We start from the raw sequence: 19,065 nt of genomic DNA, 5'->3' as shown, positions 1-19,065 counted from the left end.
TCTTGGTTGTTGTTGTTTTTTTAAGTGGTGAAAAACATCAACAAAACACACCATTCAGTATGAATATGTTAAAAAGAAAACAAAATATATGCACATGCATGTCAAATGGTTTTATGTCAAGAGATAGAAACACAAAAGCAGATATAATGTGTCTACATTTGTCTCTGTATTAGATTTGATAGAGGATTGTTATTTCAATTTCAGTAATAGTGTTTTTGTAAAGTCTGGTCAAAAACTTATTAGTTGGTTATTACTGTCATTTATATATATATATTCAAAAAATTATCTTGTATGGACTGGTCCTTGATTTTCTTTTTGTTGCTGTTGTTTGTATACGTTTATGCACATTGATGCATTCAGGATTTTTTTAAGATTGTGCTTAAAACACTACTATTTATTAAAAAAAAAAACAAACTTTTAGAATGTTATGTTTCTTGACATACTTCCACATTTATTAATGAATGTGACTTGAAATGCAAAGATTGAGTGAATGCTAAACTTGAATGATGTGCATGACCCAAACAAACAACCAAACAAAAAAAAAACACACACAAAAAAAGAGAAGAAGTGGCTTTTCAAGTGCTTGAATTTTACTAAGCAGTGTTAAGGTTGTTTTAAGTGTGGATTTGTTTGTGATAATAAACTTTAAATGAAGGCAGGTGTTTGTCTACCAAAAGTTTATTTATCTTTCTGTTTTTCTGTGTCTCCCTCAGCAGTATGGTTAACCCCTTGACTGGTGATCCTTGGTGAAGAAAAAAAAAATGAACGTGAAGTGCATTACAACTTCTTGGTGTACACTAAAAGGTGTAATGGATCTTTCTGAACAAAAGTGATGTATTCTCAAGAGGGAAAAATCCAAATAAAGAACTGTGAGTTACATCCTGACCTGTAAGTACATTCTCACCTCTAGAGCTGAGAGCCTTTCACTTACAAGCATACTCATCAGCAGCAGTAAAGGGGTTAATGCACTGTGCAGAAAAGATCAGCAGGCACTGTAGGAAGCATATGAAGGGCATTGAGGAATAAGCACAAAATGTTGACCAATATGGAGATTGGAAAAATTGCCACTCATAGGCCACAGGACACTGGTGAGATACATATCACAGACCTCACTTTCAGACCCTCAGGATGAAAGTCAAGCACTCTCGTCATTGCCATTGGACCCTTCTGTTAAACGTTTTTGTTTTCATCATTGATTGAAACATCAGGTGCAAAGCCGTTCTCTAACTGGCAAAAAGTGCTCAGTGCTACAACTCTAACTGAATTGTTATGCAACTCTGTGTCAAATTTTAAAGCATTTTACTTCATTATATTTTGAAAAAAAAGAAAAGATAAAAAAGGGACTTGGTATTAAATGTATTTAACACAGCCTTTGTGATGTCTATGAAGCCTCTGGGATTAATCTTCAACATTCGGAGGGTTAAAGATTTATCCCAAAGGAAATCATCACTGTTCATTCAAATCATATGATAATCCAAAAGCTAGCCACATGTAGACTGCTGTATCATATTATATTTGCCTGGAATCTGTTCTGTCAGTAGCCATGCTACCTGCAAGTAGTCAGTAAACTGACACTTCAATATGCTTGCTTTAGCATAATAAAGAAAGGTAAAAGTGGTTCAGCTTTATTAAATTGTTCATTCTTGGTATATATACCGGGGCTGATCTACCTTCTCTGGAAGACATATATTAAAAGCAGCTACTCCAAAAAGCAAAATCAATCAGCCAGGACGAATCACATCCAGCTTTTGGGATTTTCGAAATGCTCCCCTCTGGTCGACAGTACAGAAGTATAAGGACAAAAACCAATCGCTTCGCCGATAGCTTTTCCCCCAAAGCAGTCAATGCCCTGTCTCTCGAACAAATCCAGTATGATAAATAGAATTGTGCAATCAACAACCATCTACCTGAAGATCTAGTCATCAGCCCCATCCATATGTAATATACAGCTTCTGTTCAAACGTGTGTGTGTGTTTGTGTGAGAGAGAGAGAGAGAGAGAGAGTGTGTGTGTGTGTGCGTGTGTGCATGTGTGTGTGTGTGTGTGTGTGTGTGTGTGCAGTGTGTCCATGTGTTTTTATATTGATATGCACTTGTACATATCCTAATTTCTACTGTATCTGTGTTTGTGTATGATTTTCGATTTATGTTGGTATCTTGTTATGTACTGTCCCCCCCAATATTCCTTGTGACCCCAGTACACTTGGCAATAAAGACATACTCTATTATATTCTGTTCTATTCTATTGTAAGTTTATACACATAAAGAACAGTTTTAGTCATTAGATAAAATTAAAATAATAGTTTGATGCGATTTTGGTGTCAGTATTTTGACTTGTACAGGATGTGTTCAGGCATAACGTTCATCCCCACTCCAGAATTTTCCTCACATCATATTGCTTTTACAATTTTAATACTCATTTTTATATTGAAAAATAAGGATATTGTGCTGACTCAGGACTGACACTTGAATTTTAAAATATTTTATACAAAGTGAGAGTATTTACAATACACAATCAATGTTGATCTCTCAGGTTTTTAAGGGCTTGTTATAGCACATTGGCAATCAAAATGACTTCAGAAACATGAAATCTGTTCAGTTCAGATTTTGATATAATATATATTTAGTGAATCTTTACATTTTGGTAAGATTTTTTAAATTTTTCAGGAAAGGAGAGAACTGACTAAAAAAAATGTATTACTCTTCAGTAACAACACATTTCTTTCTGTTCGGGTTGCTCTCCATGATGAGACCCTGCCTTCCAAATCAAGTCTTCAAAATGATGATGGGACATAAAATTTCCCTTTATTTCTTCTTCTTCTTCTTTTTTTTCTTCTTCTATTTTGGGGGGCTTCGGTGGGTTGGGGTGGGGATGGTGGGTTGAAGGGAGGGGAGCAGTCCTTTTTTTCGTTCCACTTTCCTTGGGACTTGTAACTCCCAAAAGCAGTAACGATATCCAGGTAGATTACTCTGAATGTCTAGCGAAGATAAAAGAAACAACAACATACAAACCAAAATACCACAACCCCCCCCCCCCCAATCCCCCTCCCCCCCCAACTCCCCCCCCACAAAAAAACCAACTTGAGAACAATCATGAGCAAAGTTGGTGTTGGTCAGTTTCAGTTTGTTTCTCAAGCAGGTGTCAGTGTTGGTTGTATAATGGAAAGGAAGAAATGAACATATCCATTCTCATTCATTCACACCAACTCCCACACACTTTCTTCTGCCTTTACACTTGCAAGCACTGCACCCAAATATGTGTGTGTGTGTGTGTAATACCACTTAAAGTGGAAAGATGTAAAATTGAAGACTGAATGAAAGGAGTATGTTGAATTTATCAACATGAGTATATATGTTGATCTTATAACAGCTGGTATTAACACTCACAAATAATGAGACTGGGATTATGGCAGTTTAGTGAAGACATTCACCAAATCAAATCTTTTTTCACACTTTTTTTTAACAGGGTTGTTAACTTCTGGAATAATCTGCCCAGTAACATTGTCACTGCAGGAACACTTAACAGTTCTAAGAATTTATTAGACAAACACTTGAAGAACTATGGATTCCAAGTTAATTTCTCCATAGGAAGCTAGCCATAACATTAGCAATTGCGCACTCTGATATGAAGTTTAAAAAAAGGAATAAATAATAAGTCCTATTTGATCAGGCAAAAGGCTGATAAAGCCTAAAAGCCGTGACACTTGATATGATATGATTTTAGGCAACTGCACCAGTATACAAGAGAGGTAAGCAGATTTACGATAATTGATTGTTATTTCCCCTGCCTAAGCTCTTTTCTTTGTAAAAATAATATAGACCCATAGTCACCCCACAAATTTGCATATTTGGCCTGAACGGTCACAAGTGACCAATGAAAAGACGAAAAGACTCTTCTTCGAGCACGTCTTTCCGCTTTCAGATTATCAGCTAGAGTGTCAAAATTAAAGCAATTTTACGAAACTGGAACGGAATCGAATATAGGTCATTGAACAAAAAATAAACTTTGATAATCACTGAATAACCTGGCATACATTAGGTTAAATGAAACCGTAGCGTTTGCGTACATATATATATTTATTTACCCCTACTCCCTCACGTCGATTGTAGTTTGTCTTGTTCGTTGTGCACGCTCACAACCATTTGACCTCTTTGTACATGATGATCGCCATGCGGAAAATCGTTGAGAAGTTTTCATGAAAATACAGCATTTGTCTGAGTGATATTATTTCATACATGTCGCAGACTTTTAGATAAGTTCCTTAACTTATTGTTTAGGGCCAATTTGGCCGTTTTTTACGTTTGTTTCATGTGGAAATTGTTATTCATTTTTCCCTCCAAAAATTCAACATGCCGCTCCTTCGTAAGCAACCATTTCATAAAGTCAGACCACCGACTGATCTCAGACCTGACGAAGAAGTCTTCTACTGCAAAATAACGAGCGAAATTTTCAGGGATTACGAGTAAGTAACCATGTTGTTTATTGCATCATCGTGTCACAAAGACCGAAATAACGTCTGCTTTCAGTTTCTGTCGCTGCATTTGTCGTGTTGATGTCGTTCGGTCGTCGGTTGTTCGATCGAGATTATGCTTGTAATTCCGCCCGCACAAGCGCCATTTTCCGTATTCTCGACACGTCGAGTAGCTTTGGTGATATTCAGTTTGTTTCTTTTCTGACTGCAGGGCTTTCTTCGAGCGAATCATCCTGTGCAACAGTTTAGTATGGTCATGTGCGATCACGGGGAGGTCTGGAATGACATACCAGGAAGCGGAGGAATGCGAGGAGAAAGCCAGGCGACATCTGGCCACATTTCAAGACAATCTTCAGAGACCATTGCTGTTTATGGCCACTATGACACACAGAAGCCGTCTTGCAGACCTAAACGATGATGTCTTTCTCTTTGCCAAAGACAGATACTTCATTGGAGAAACAGTTGATGTTCTCATTGCAGGGGAAAGGTGGGATTTTGTACGCTTGTGTTTGTAAGTTCAGTATGTGAAGCACTGAGCAGTGTGTGTGTGAAGTAGAGATAATTAGTCTGTGTTTAATGTGTTGATTACTTGGTGTGAGTGTGTATGTTTGGAAGGTGCACATGTGTGTGTAACAGTGTCCATGTGTGTGACTGACACTTACACCTTTACTTTTTGAGAATGTGGTGTGTTAGTACTGTACTCTCTCTCTCTCTCTCTGTTGTTCACTTGCTCAGAAATTATACAAGATAACAGTTGTTCATTGAGACAAGGCAATTTGCCAGACAGCTTCAGAGTTGAGGCATGTGCTGGCCTATGGCCATGTTACTGACACTACACATTCCAACTTGCCTGTCACATCCTTTTTATCTTGCCATTGCAGATCTAGATAACAAACTCCTCCTTTTGGTGTCATATACTGTACCATGTCAAACTCGAATGCATCAGTTTGACATGGTAAGTATATGTAACACCAAACATGGAGTATAATACAAACTCCTCCTTTCTGTTTTGTTATGCATACTCTCTGCATATAATATCGTGATATGCACACATATAAAATTTATCATGAAGATGCATAATTACAGTTGTTCTTACAAGTTTTAATGAATCACAGATGCGGTATTTACAACTGTTACTTCTTTACTGTTGGTCTTATTACTTGGGAAAGGTGAGGTCTGTGTTTTTGTGACTCTGTGAAGCAGAAAGAATTTCATGGGTATTGATTATTATTATGGTGTGAACGTGTGGATGAATGTGCCCTTTTGTGTGCCACATTATGTATGTGACACTGACACTTGTGACAGCATTATATTTGACATTGATGTGTGTTTATCACTTGGGTGTGTATGTTCGGGAAATTAGATGACATTTGGTTCTTTAGATAAGACCTTTGGCCAACCTCAACAGAAGGCATACGGTACTGGCCTCTTACCATGTTCCTGGGTGATTCACATACTACAGTTAACCAGCCCCTGTGCCAGTCTCATGCTTTTCATATTGCCAGTTGATGTGGATGATTTGTGTTTCATCATGAATGCACTATTTTCTTGTATACATTGGTATGGTTTATCATAAAGATTAACTGCAAAATATATATATATATATATATACATGTTTCCACATTTTTGCAGGCATTATTTTGCACCCATGCTTATAACACAAGTTGTATATGGAGTGATGGCCTAGAGGTAACACGTCTGCCTAGGAAGCGAGAGAATCTGAGCATGCTGGTTCGAATCATGGCTCAGTCGCCGATATTTTCTCCTCCTCCACTAGACCTTGAGTAGTGGTCTGGACGTTAGTCATTTGGATGAGACGATAAACCGCGGTCCCGTGTGCAGCATGCACTTTGCGCATGTAAAAGAACCCATGGCAACAAAAGGGTTGTACCTGGCAAAATTCTGTAGAAAATCCACTTCGATAGGAAAACCAAATAAAACTGCACGCAGAAAAAAATACCAAAAAATGGGTGGCGCTGTAGTGTAGCGACGCGCTCTCCCTGGGGAGAGCAGCCCGAATTTCACACAGAGAAATCTGTTATGATAAAAAGAAATACAAATACAAAACCTATACAAATACAAATATTTGCAAATTTAGATAATACAAAAGCTGTAAACAACTCCAAACAAGTAAATTGCAAGTACATTGTAATAGCTATGATAAAATGTGGTGGTTTTGATGTTTTTATAGCTGAATACTGTATGCAGCTATGCGTTATGATTGTACTGTGGGTTTTATTATTAGCAGTACTTTCCTGATTTTCTGTTAGGAAATATTTGCACTGTGATTGGTCTTTTTTTTTTTTTATTATCAGAACTTTCCCGAATATATAGTATATATGCCTTTGCATGGTGTTGCCATTGCATAATCTTATGAAACTGGACTAATTTTAATGTAGCTTAGGCTGATCAGTATTCATTTGTAGTCTAATTCAAAATGTCATTTTGACTCAGAGTTTGGTTCAATAATAAAACATGTTAGCCTCTGCACAATCACTGATTCTGAGGCAGGGGCATGGGTTTGAAAAAGCCTGGTATGTACTGATACTCAGTTCAGACTCAGAGCTTCTTGAGTGACCTTGATAAAGGTCACTCTTGATTATTAAAAAAAAAATCACAGGGGATAATCTATGTCGCACAGATTTTAGAGTTCTGACAGTTTTGTTTAGGGGTTTGGATGTTGAGTAGGTGGTGCGTTAGACAATGGGTGTGGTTTCTGAGTGGGTTCTGGGTTAGTGTGTATGATTGCTTTGTGGGCAGTGCATTACATAGTGGGTGTAGGTGCTGAATAGTTACTGCATTTAACAGTGGGTATGATTGCTGAGTGGGTACAACATTAGACAGTGTGAGTACTGGTAGCACATTTTTAGGCATTGGGTATGATTGCTAAATGCATACTGGTAGTGGTTGTGATTGCTGATTAGGTACTGCGTTAGTGGGTATGACTGCTTGGTGCATCAGATTTCAGTCTCCATGGTCTGTGAGGTTCATAGTGGACTCCCTGTCAGCAGAGTGAAGGGTGGAGAGTTTCCTGTTCTGTTAGGTCAGTTAATGTGCAGTCCTGCTAGTGCCTAGGTCCCCTTCCTGTCACTTTGTGTGGGCACACCATGTTAGCTTTCAAGGGGTTATAGAGACTCAGTCACGCCCAGCGTGCACACCATTTAAAACAGTGTGATTGCTTGTAACGTTTTGTTGGGATAGCATGTGCACCATTGAAAACATAATATGATTGTATATAGATATATAGTGGGATGCAACATGTGTGACACTGGGGCATTGGGACATCTTGGGAATGCAGAATTAAAATAAAGAAATGTTGAAGTGAATTGATTTTGATTCTCAAATTTTTTTGGAAGTGTTGATCCTTCTGATCTTGATTCAGGTAACAAAAATGTTGAATTTTAAACTCACACATAAATTGAAACAATCATCTTGTCAGGGGTCATGGTATTGTTTTCAAACCTTATTTGTATTTCTTTAGACCATTGCAGTTTTAGTTAATAAGACTTAACAGTATCAGTGTTATCTGCTAATATCTAAATGTCATCTTTATGATGTCTCAGAATTTAGGGTCATAGTGCTATCTGTTCTGAATGAATATACATTATATTACATCACACACAAACTGCATATTTGTTTTATATTTATGGCTTGGTTGTCCTATTTTATGTTGACCGCTTTTCAACTGAATCATTCTGAATCTTCTTTTTTGTGTGTGTGTGTTTGTGTCTTCAGGAGACCATCAAAGATTGTTAAAGTGGTGGCCCCAGCTGATTCATCATCCAAGACCAACGGAGATGTCATTGTTATTGATGAAGATTCTGAGTCAGAAGGAGATGAAAAAAGGTTGCGTGCTGTCGGTATAGAGTGTTTAATGTTTAGATGGTTGTTGTCAGTGGCTAGAATGTTGACTGTAGAGAAACCTAACTGAAATACATGCGTATGTAATTAAGTCATAGTGAAACACTGGCAACCAAAAATCGAATTCAACTTTATGATCCTTTGACAGTGATTAGGAGTGATGTTATTTCCAGTTGGACGAATAAAGTTGTGTTGGGTTGTTGAAGAGGGAGGTGGTGGATGTCAAAACATATTAGTTATTTCATGGATACATATTCTTACAGTTTGATGGTTGATGTATGGATGCTGCTTGAATACTTCCACACTTTTGTATTTTATTCATTTGTTTTATTTTTGATTCATCTTTAATGTATCCCTTTCATATTACATTATTAGTTTTCTTTTTTCTGATTAAGATTATTTTGGTATAGCTATTTCATATATTTCCTAGTTAGTAGTATGATGTTCTAAAAGTGCTTTTTGAATAATGACTTTGGAACTTGTTCTGGAGCGAATCCATAAAATCTATTAATTATTATTGATGAAATGTGCATATGAATCAGCATACACACATGTATGTGTGCACACATGCACCTTACACACATAGTGTATGCACGGTAACTCTTGCAACATATACACACACACACTCGGGCACATGCATGCACACATGGACAGTCAAGCATAGTACAGAACATACAGATTCATATAAAATGCCCATGACGTATATATTACAGATCTCTCTATATATATATTTGTATTATTTTGAAAGGCCCAATTTATTCTGTTATGCCCTGTCAGAATTAAAATGTATAGTACAGCTGTGCATACACAGGGCAAAGATATAGTTTTTGAAAAGACTGCCATTGGCATACAGTCTAGCACTGGCCCACATGTTGACATTTTAGTGAAATGTTTTGCAGAGAGCTTCCCCCGGCAGAGAAAATGATGTACATTGTTCACCCTTCCACGGGGAAGAACAACCGTGTGATGGTGAAGGCGTCACAAGTGAGGTAAGTGCTGGTGCAAATTGGCAGTGGCAGTGCTGTACAGGGTTCATACAGAGCCATGGAAGTCTGGAAAGGCCTTGGGGCGCAAAATGAGAGAATCATTTCAAGGGCTGGAGAAGTCTTGAAAAAAAATGTTGTTTTGTCCTTCAGGGTCTGGAAAGGTCTTGGAATTTTGATAAAATCCTTGGCCAGCATCATTCAGCAAAGAGCTTAGTGCATTTCAAAAACCAATCAAAAGAACAAAATGTGAAGAAACTTTTGAATGTTGATACCTGGGATATCCACCAGTCTCTTATCAATGGTGAAACAAAAGAATTTCAGAATTATTTATTTAGTTTAATTACACATACTGTAATTTGTGGAAAATTTTCAACCTGGTTTGAAAAAGGTTTGGAAAAAGTACGGAATTGTGTTAGTTGACATCTTTGGGAAACCTGGCTGTGGTATAAACTGATTTGGGTCAGGATGTACAACAGCTGAAAATGGAGTGAAATGTTCAATAACATTGTAGAGCAATGTCTTAGACATTGTCAGTTGTTTTTTGTTGTTGTTTGTGACCTTTTCCATTTTTTCAAATTAAAATTGAATTGATTCTTTATGATTTTTATCCATTTTGTATGGATTCTAATGTCCAAATCTGGCTGAATTATTTAAAAAAAAAAACACCCCAAAAAACCTGATAAAGTGAAAGACTCACATTAGAAGGAAGAAGGACAGGTGTCAAACTGGTACTCAAGTGACTATGGTCTGTGAAAATGGAAATTATGGATGAGGTAAAATGAACTCATATTCAGTCTGGCTCTTTTAGCTGCCTGATGCCAAAGCTCTTGTATGTTCGCAAAGTCATTGAAGAAAATGACTTTGCGTTTCAGCCGCAAGAAAGGTCTGTACACACGAGACAAAAGCAAGTTGTTTCTGAAGCAGCACTGCGAGGCGGTCAAGGGTGTGTGGTCTGTGAAGGTAAGAGATTAGCTAAACAAGCGTTAACATTAAATACCATGGCATTGTATTGGACATTCCTTCTAGATAAGACAAGTGTACACAACTGCAAGCAGTTTTCACAGAGCTAAAAAGTAAAGAGAAATCTATCCAAAACTTTCTTAAAAACATTGTGCTGAAGTCATGACTAATATAAATATTAGGATTGAGGACCTACAAGTATGTATCAATATACTATTATGAGAGTGTAGTGCCTATAAATCAAAGGTATTTAGAGGTTGTATGTTTGAGTGTTGTGAGATTTTATGTTTGAGACTGAGAATGTATTTCAAGTGTTCAGTTTACTGATTTTGATTGAGTGCTCATGCATATTCATGTGTATGAATGTCAATATCAGTATGCACACACTAGCATTCTCAGACACATGCCCAGTTGCGTGGAGGTACAGAGTTACAGTATGTTCAGAATGATATGTGAATAGGAGAGCATTCAGTCCAACATGTCAGATTTCAAGCGAGTATCATGAATGGAAGAGTTCAACATGTCAGATTTCAAGCGAGTATCATGAATGGAAGAGTATTCACTATTAATGTCCAATTTCAGGCAAGTGTCATGCAAAAGATGCATCTGACAGAAGCCAAATATGAAGACTTCTATGGTGGTCCTCGTCCAAAGTTTCAAGCTTCCATAATCAAGAAGAAGAACCTTGGGAAGAAACCATTGGAAGCTGTGCCTACACCGACAGCCTCCACCAGCACCCCCAAGACCACCAGTGGAAAGTCAGCCAATTCCACCCCAACAGTCAGCTCCAAGAACAGTAGTCCTTCAGGTGGGACTCTCTTCCATGATTCATGATAATTAGTCAGGGGGGCAAAAGGGGAGGTTACCTACTTCCAGGAGGTTATCGGCTGTAGCTACTTTCGTTTTCTCAGCATAGACGGATAGTAGTTTGCACAGGACAGGAGTGTCAGACCCCTGCTGGAGTCTGCAGTAGTGGGTCATGGTTAAGTATGTGTAATTAAAATGTTTATAATGATGATAATATGTAGATTGACACTAACACTTTCCTTGTGGCATTAACAATAAAACAGTTATACATACTTAAACATATTCATGAAGTACACCATCCACGAACGAGCTTGTGCACATGCAAACCAAAAAAAACTCCCATGACCAGGATTTAAAGGATTTCACTCGCCCTGTTTGTGTCAAGCAGATTTTTATTGTGATACTCTTCAGTATTTGTGGACTCCATGTTCTCTTGTGGGCTTTCATTTGTGTGACCATTGTTTTATTGCCATTTTGGCAGCATTTTTATTTTATTTTTATTTTTTTGGTGAGGGGAGGTGGGAGATGTGTGGCTTTCATGCTGGATGGATGTTTCCATAACCCACTAATTGCAAACATTGACAACAAGACCATAATATATATTGTTTTGATCTTAGTTTGCTAGCGTACACAAAATGGGTTAGCACACTAGCAATTCTGGCGAAAACCATATATCTGTCACACCCGTCTAAAATGATCCACAGAGTCTGATTGGAAGAGGCGTGGTTGCTGAGGAGAGGATTTATATGCATTTATTGGTTGAATCAGTTAAAGTGTTGTAGATCTGTGAGTTGCACACTTGGTCAAATCAGAATGTTGTGTTTTTCAGTTGTACGTTAGGTGAACAGTTTGCGAAATGTTTGACAGTTTATTTAGATATACACATTAAAATCTGTGATTGTTCCAGAATCTGTACCCAGTCCACAATCCCAGCTGACCCCAGCAGAACGAGCGGCGCGCAAGGAGCAAGAGAGATTGGAGAAAGTGGCGGAAAGGATTGCCAAACAGCAGGAGATCAAGCAGAAACTGGAGGAAGAAAAACAGAGAAGAAAAGAGGAGAGAGAAAAGGTATAAAAGAACGACTTGTGAATGATTGAGGTCTGGTCTCTTTCGTTTTTTTTTCATGGTAGGTTTTAGTGCTTTCATTTGTTTCCTCTGTTTGACTCCTGAATTGGAACAGGTCAGTCATTCCTCGGATATGCTGTACACACTGCTATTTAGTCATTTAGATGAGATGATAAATCCAGGTCCCATATGCAGCATGTACTTGGCACATGCAGAAGAATCTGCTGTAACAAAAGGGTGGGCACTGGCAAAATACTGCAGAAGAATGTTATAGCGTGCAGATCCAAAGCCTTTTTTTTTTTTTTTTTTTTTTGGGGGTGTTGTTTCCCCAAAGGGATTATGGCATATTCCATTGGTGCAACTGTGGGTATGGGTAAAGAGATAGAGGAGGTCGACTCGTGCACTGCCGACTGGCAGGGCCGAGAAAACGTGGATCACGTTGAGTGTGTTTGTGGATCGATAAAAATGACATTAAAGGCAACACTGACCTGAGTGTGGGGCAACAAACCTCTAGAAGTCATCAGAGGAGGTGATGGAGGTCTGGAGTCGACCGGAGGAAGTGGAGGAGGTGGTGGGTTGGCGTTGTTGAGAGGGCCAGGAGTAGAGGGCCCAGAGTGTCAGCGAATCGAGTGTGATTGCGCCTTAATTTTAGCGCGATCGTCCAATCGAGCTACATAATTATGTGACCTGGTTGAAGACATAATTTGACAAAAAACAAGAACGCCAGAGAATCGACAGACAGACAGAATATACGAAAAAACTTAGCCGTATAAAGAGCACAGGAAGAGGAGTCATGATGGCTGCCGGAAAAAGACGGCGCTAGCCAGTGGGACAAAGGGGAGGTTACCTACTTTCGGGAGGTTATCAGCCGTAGTACTTTCATTTTCTCCGCATAGGCGGATAGTAGTTTGCACAGGACAGGAATGTCAGACCCCTGCCGGAGTCTGCACTAGTTGGGTCACGGTAAGTATGTTATTTAAACACAATTTTAGATAGAAAATTTCCTTTTGGAAATAAAGCAAATACAATTGCGAAAAAAAAAAGAAGTGTGGCACTGCACTGTGGTGACATGATCTCCCCAGGGAGAAAACTTCAAATTCCACAGCAAGGAATTTGTTGTGACAACAAGTTATGCCATACAAGACAATACAATATGATAAAAAGCAAGTGGGGAGTACAGCCAGTTAGCTGTCAGCCTTTTCTTAAGGGTCAGCTTGTTTTCAGACAACATCTGATCTTTTCCAAGTAGAATTATTTGGTAAATTGGAGACTGGTTTGGGGTGGCTGTTGGTATCACAAACAAATTTGGAACATGTTGAATGATTTGCTGTTTTGTTTTCTTGAAAATAGAGGCAGATTTATGTTGTCTGCTTTGCTTATTGCAGGAACGTGAGAAGAAACGTGAGGAGAAGAAAAAGCAGATGGAAAAGTTGAAGGAATGGAGTCGTCCTCGAGATGATTTGGAATGTGATGACCTGAAGGTATTTTGGTTTGTGTTTGGGCTGATTTTTGTGTGTGCACTAATAGGGGTATGCACACCCATGCACATGGTAACACACGTGTGTACATAGAAACAACATGCAAACACACATACGCTCTCATAAACTCTCACATACTGTCTCTCTTTGTTTCTTACTTTTTCTCATTCTCACAAATACATCCTTCCTTGCAGTGCTAACAATGCCCAAAGCATTGCCTCTTGCACTACTTTACCCAGTTGCTTTTTAGCTCTCAGAGAGAAGAATTGTATATAATCTCTAACAATCTCTTTGTCTGTGAACTTCGATGAAAGTTTCTTTAAAACATGACACAAAGTGTTGTGATATTGAATGTGCTTGACAAAATATCAAATGAGAGAAATGTTTGGGAGGAAAATCTGTATGCAGAAAATAACATTAATTGTTTATTGTTTGATAGTTATCTTTCTCTATGGCTCATTTATTTCTTTTATAGCGTGTGTGTTTGATTTGAACTGTTTCAGCCTTTCCCAGAACTGAAGGAGGTACAGACCCGTGTGCCCACCCACCTGTTTGGAGATGCTGTGATGGTTTTAGAATACCTGAATGCCTTCAAGAGCGTCTTTGACTTCAAGCAGTTCTTCCCCAAGGGATTCACATGGAGTGAGTAGTCTCTCACTTTGATTATGTCTGACTTTGTTTGAAGAGACCGCCTCGGTGCAGAAGATCCAAAAACAGTACCAGAAGTTGATAATGATAATATAGAAATAGTTTTACAGCATGGATTGTGTAATGATGGAATGCATTTTAGCAGTCTATTTCATGCTGTTAGGTGGTGCAGGGTAAACTAGAGAGGCTGAGGAAGTGAACTGAGGTTAGAAACTGTTACCTGCTCCATGGTAAACTACAGAGGTTGATGAAGTGAACTGGGGTTAGAAACTGTTACCAGCTCCATGGTAATCTACAGAGGCCGAGGAAGTGAACTGAGGTTAAGAAACTGTTACCTGCTCCATGGTAAACTAGAGAGGTTGATGAAGTGAACTGAGGTTAGAAACTGTTACCTGCTCCATGGTAAACTAGAGAGGTTGAGGAAGTGAACTGAGGTTAGAAACTGTTACCTGCTCCATGGTAAACTAGAGAGGTCGAGGAGGTGAACTGAGGTTAGAAACTGTTACCTGCTCCATGGTAAACTACAGAGGTTGTTGAAGTGAAGTGAGGTTAGAAACTGTTACCTGCTCCATGGTAGACTAGAGAGGTCGAGGAAGTGAATTGAGGTTAAGAAACTGTTACCTGCTCCATGGTAAACTAGAGAGGTTGATGAAGTGAACTGAGGTTAGAAACTGTTACCTGCTCCATGGTAAACTAGAGAGGTTGAGGAAGTGAACTGAGGTTAGAAACTGTTACCTGCTCCATGGTAAACTAGAGAGGTCGAGGAGGTGAACTGAGGTTAGAAACTGTTACCTGCTCCATGGTAAACTAGAGAGGTTGATGAAGTGAACTGAGGTTAGAAACTGTTACCTGCTCCATGGTTACCTGCTCCATGGTAAACTAGAGAGGTTGAGGAAGTGAACTGAGGTTAGAAACTGTTACCTGCTCCATGGTAAACTAGAGAGGTCGAGGAGGTGAACTGAGGTTAGAAACTGTTACCTGCTCCATGGTAAACTAGAGAGGCTGATGAAGTGAACTGAGGTTAGAAACTGTTGCTGCTCCGTGCAGAGGAAAGCAGCCAGAATATCGCACAGAGAAACTGTTGTGACAAAGAATAATATATTACAGTACAAGATGGTATCATTGGCAAGATCCCTTTGGTTGATTGAATGACCCTGTTGTACCGTGTTGCAGGGGAGATGGAGATGGGTCTGATGGAGACAGACCCCCAGGGCCCGCTGTGTGACCTGCTGCAGATGTTGCTGTGTGCCCTTTTCAACCTGCAGGAGGAAGAGGCTGAGGAGTACCAGGCCCTGGAGAAAGAACAGACGGAGGAGTTGGAGAAGAAGCCCTCAGGTCTGTGCTGGAGTTAGGCTTGTCACTGCACATAACATCGCATGCTTTTTTGTTCATTGTCATCCATCAGGAGATGGTTTGGCTCTGGGGGGGAAAGAAAAAAGGGGGGTATGGGGGTGGTTACATTTTCCCAACAAAGGCATTTTATTGCAGTCAGCTCACCATTTTTGCTTTTTACCAAGTCACCACATGCACATACTCCCAATGTCTGTACAAATTTTGACTCACTTGTGTAAACAAGGTGAGTCTATGTTTTAACCCGGTGTTCGGTTGTCTCTGTGTGTGTGTGTGTGTGTGTGTCTTGCATGTCTGTGGTAAACTTTAACATTGACATTTTCTCTGCAAATACTTTGTCAGTTGACACCAAATTAGGCATAAAAATAGGAAAAATTCAGTTCTTTCCAGTTACCTTGTTTAAAACAATATTGCACCTCTGGGATGGGCACAAAAAAAATATAAAAAAAAGAAGCCAAATTATATGCAAACTGCATTTACTGTTATATTTATATTTTTTGTATTCTCTAAACTTGGCACTTTGATCTAATATTCTGACACAGCAACAAGAGCAGTAATTTATTATCATTTTTTTGTTCAAACAGGAACTTCTTTTGCTAAGCATGGAAGTTTTATTTATTTTGGAAACGTTTTTGGTGCAGATAGTAAAAAAGGGAAATTAATCTGTAGGGGACTTAATTTGCTTTAAACTGATCTTTCTCATCTTAAACATTACATTTTGAAATTATACTCAATACATAAAAAGCTTGTGTGTTTTACTCTCAGTGTACAGGGCTTATACTCAATACATAAAAAAGCTTGTGTGTTTTACTCTCATTGTACAGGGCTTTCACTATGTTTATTCACCTAAGTGGTCTTTTTCGGAAAATACTAAACTCAATACGAGTGGACTTTATAGATCTGTTGGCTGAGCCCTGAAGGTCATGGGCAAAAATCAGTTGCGTACATATATTTATACACATTCAAAGCAGGTGCTCATATTCTTCGCGAAGGTGAACGACGCCATTTTGTTTCAAGTTGTTGACCTGCCCGTTCAATCCTATATTCAATGGACAATACACGATGGTGGAAAGTTGGAGAAGGAGACCGTTAAATATTTAAAGATTTGTGAACGCCTCATCACTTACTGGATTATGCCCCAAACTGCCATAAAAATATCCACAGAATCAGTCGGAATTCACAGTTAAAAATTGTAAACCATGCGAGTTAATACCCTTGAATTGAAATGAAAAAATTTCTAGACTTTTCTCAAAACGAAGTCCTTTTCACTTCATGTAACATTTAGAAGTACTTGTACTTGGCTCTACATGTTATTAGTTTAACAAAATATTAAATTTTCATATCAACTTTAAAACTAAAAAACTAGAATGAACATAAAAGAGAAATTAAATCGACCGTGTCGTACTACATTCCCGGCGGGTGTAACTAAACTTGTACATCTATCTAGATCTAGAGAAAATGGCTAAATGTTGCAGTGTGATTAAAAAGAATTTTTTTTTTTATTACCCTTAAAGATTTTTTGAATGCCCAAGATACACCAGAATAATATGATTTAAACAGCGTTCTCACTGCGAATACCGCAATTGATTTATCGACCTTTAAAAAGGTATGTTCAAATATTAAATTTTTGAACGTCAGTTAAGGAGCCACGATAGTGAAATGGGTAAGACAGTTTCTTCTGACCCGAACACGTGGGGTTCGAATCTGGTTAGGACTTTTTTTTTTAACCCGAAGCTTTATAGTAACAAATACAGAACACATTTTAACGATTAGATTTTTTAAAAATTTTTAAGTGTATCACAAGTGAGTCTTGAAGGCCTTGCCTCTCTTGTATTTATTTATTTTTATTTATTGAAACATCTTGCTACAGGGCATATTCTTGAAGCTCTGTGCGCTTTCAGTTGCTCATTCATCTGTCATATCTTCAGTTATATCTGTTATAAGTAGTGTGCTTGTTTCACTTTTTTTGGCAGTGTGTGTTTTGTGGGTGATTTGGAAGAATGGTTTGGTGGTGATATGTGGTTCAAAACATGTAACAGCTGCTGATTTTATCCCTTGTTTATAATATACTGTACATCTATCATCATTTTAATAATTCCATTTGTGCAAATAAAATTGTGCTTCTTTTATATATATTATTATATATATATAAATTTTAAGTACTGTGATTGCTCTTGATTAACGTAGCTGTTTACTAAGGACTTTGTGCTTGTTTGAAAGATATGTTGTATTGAGAATGTATTGTTTTGTGGAGTTTGTAAATTGTGTTTTTATATCATTAATGATTGTGCTTTTATTGTGACTTTTTTATATTTTCTACTTTAAACTCACTTGATTGTTGACTCACTTGTGTAAACAAAGTGAGTCTATGTTTTAACCCGGTGTTTGGTTGTCTGTGTGTGTGTGTGTGTGTGTGTGTGTTTGTGTGTCTGTGGTAAACTTTAACATTGACATTTTCTCTGCAAATACTTTGTCAGTTGACACCAAATTAGGCATAAAAATAGGAAAAATTCAGTTCTTTCCAGTCATCTTGTTTAAAACAATATTGCACCTCTGGGATGGGCACAAAAAAAAAAAATGAAGCCTAATTATATGCAAACTGCATTTACTGTTATATTTATATTTTTTGTATTCTCTAAACTTGGCACTTTGATCTGATATTCTGACCCAACAACAAGAGCAGTTATTATTATCATTTTCTGTTCAAACAGGAACTTCTTTTGCTCAGCATGTAAGTTTTATTTATTTTGCAAACGTTTTTGGTGCAGATAGTAAAAAAGGGAAATTACTCTGTAATTAATGCTAAGGGATTTAATTTGCTTTAAACTGATCTTTCTCATCTTAAACATTACATTTTGAAATTATACTCAATATATAAAAAGCTTGGATTTAAAAAAAAAAGTGTATCACAAGTGAGTCTTGAAGGCCTTGCCTCTCTTGTTTTAAGTATTGGATTTGTCAAGTGCCTAGTGCTTGCTTTTGTTTGTATTATAGTACAGTATGAAAATGGATCTGTTTTATTATTGACAATATAATTCAGTGTGTGCAGTTACTGGTTGTCATTGTGTTATAGTTTTGGCAAAGCTAGATCATGACCAAAAGGGATGTTATGTGGATGTGTGTGTGTGTGTGTGTGTGTGTGTGTGTGTGTGTGTGTGTGTGTGTGTGTGTGTGCAGGAGATGAAGAACAGAATGAAGAAGACGATCATGTATCCAACAACGAACTGATTCGCTCAGCCTCTTTGTTTGCCCAGGTTTCTCAGCTGACTTTTGGTAAGCAGTCTTCTTCTAGAAGAAATTTCACAACTCAGAAGTGGAATTTGCTTTTATATTTTGATGGTTTCACACCATCGTCCTCAGCACAAATGGTACAGGAAGGATTAGGGTTAGTTCGGCTGTGATACTGAGAACCGTATTTGCTGCTGCATCAGTGTTGCTGG

At 38.1% G+C, this 19,065-nt stretch overlaps 1 protein-coding gene across 1 annotated transcript in view; it reads left to right on the top strand.

Annotated features, from left to right (window-relative positions):
* The first annotated feature begins 4,141 nt into the window (after window positions 1–4,141).
* The window catches only part of LOC143281324 (bromodomain adjacent to zinc finger domain protein 1A-like), a 39,450-nt gene continuing 24,526 nt past the window's right edge, over window positions 4,142–19,065 (top strand). Inside the window, 11 exon segments of the mRNA XM_076586513.1 lie at window positions 4,142–4,461; window positions 4,682–4,957; window positions 8,206–8,316; window positions 9,231–9,320; window positions 10,190–10,277; window positions 10,860–11,085; window positions 11,992–12,152; window positions 13,535–13,630; window positions 14,131–14,269; window positions 15,449–15,610; window positions 18,803–18,898. Coding sequence (XP_076442628.1) covers window positions 4,349–4,461; window positions 4,682–4,957; window positions 8,206–8,316; window positions 9,231–9,320; window positions 10,190–10,277; window positions 10,860–11,085; window positions 11,992–12,152; window positions 13,535–13,630; window positions 14,131–14,269; window positions 15,449–15,610; window positions 18,803–18,898 — 1,558 coding nt within the window. The 5' untranslated portion in view covers window positions 4,142–4,348.

The sequence above is a fragment of the Babylonia areolata genome, chromosome 4, assembly GCF_041734735.1.
Source record: "Babylonia areolata isolate BAREFJ2019XMU chromosome 4, ASM4173473v1, whole genome shotgun sequence".
NCBI classification, from domain to species: domain Eukaryota; kingdom Metazoa; phylum Mollusca; class Gastropoda; order Neogastropoda; family Buccinidae; genus Babylonia; species Babylonia areolata.
Note: the sequence above shows the minus strand (reverse complement) of the source record. Positions and strands in the feature narration are given on the sequence as shown.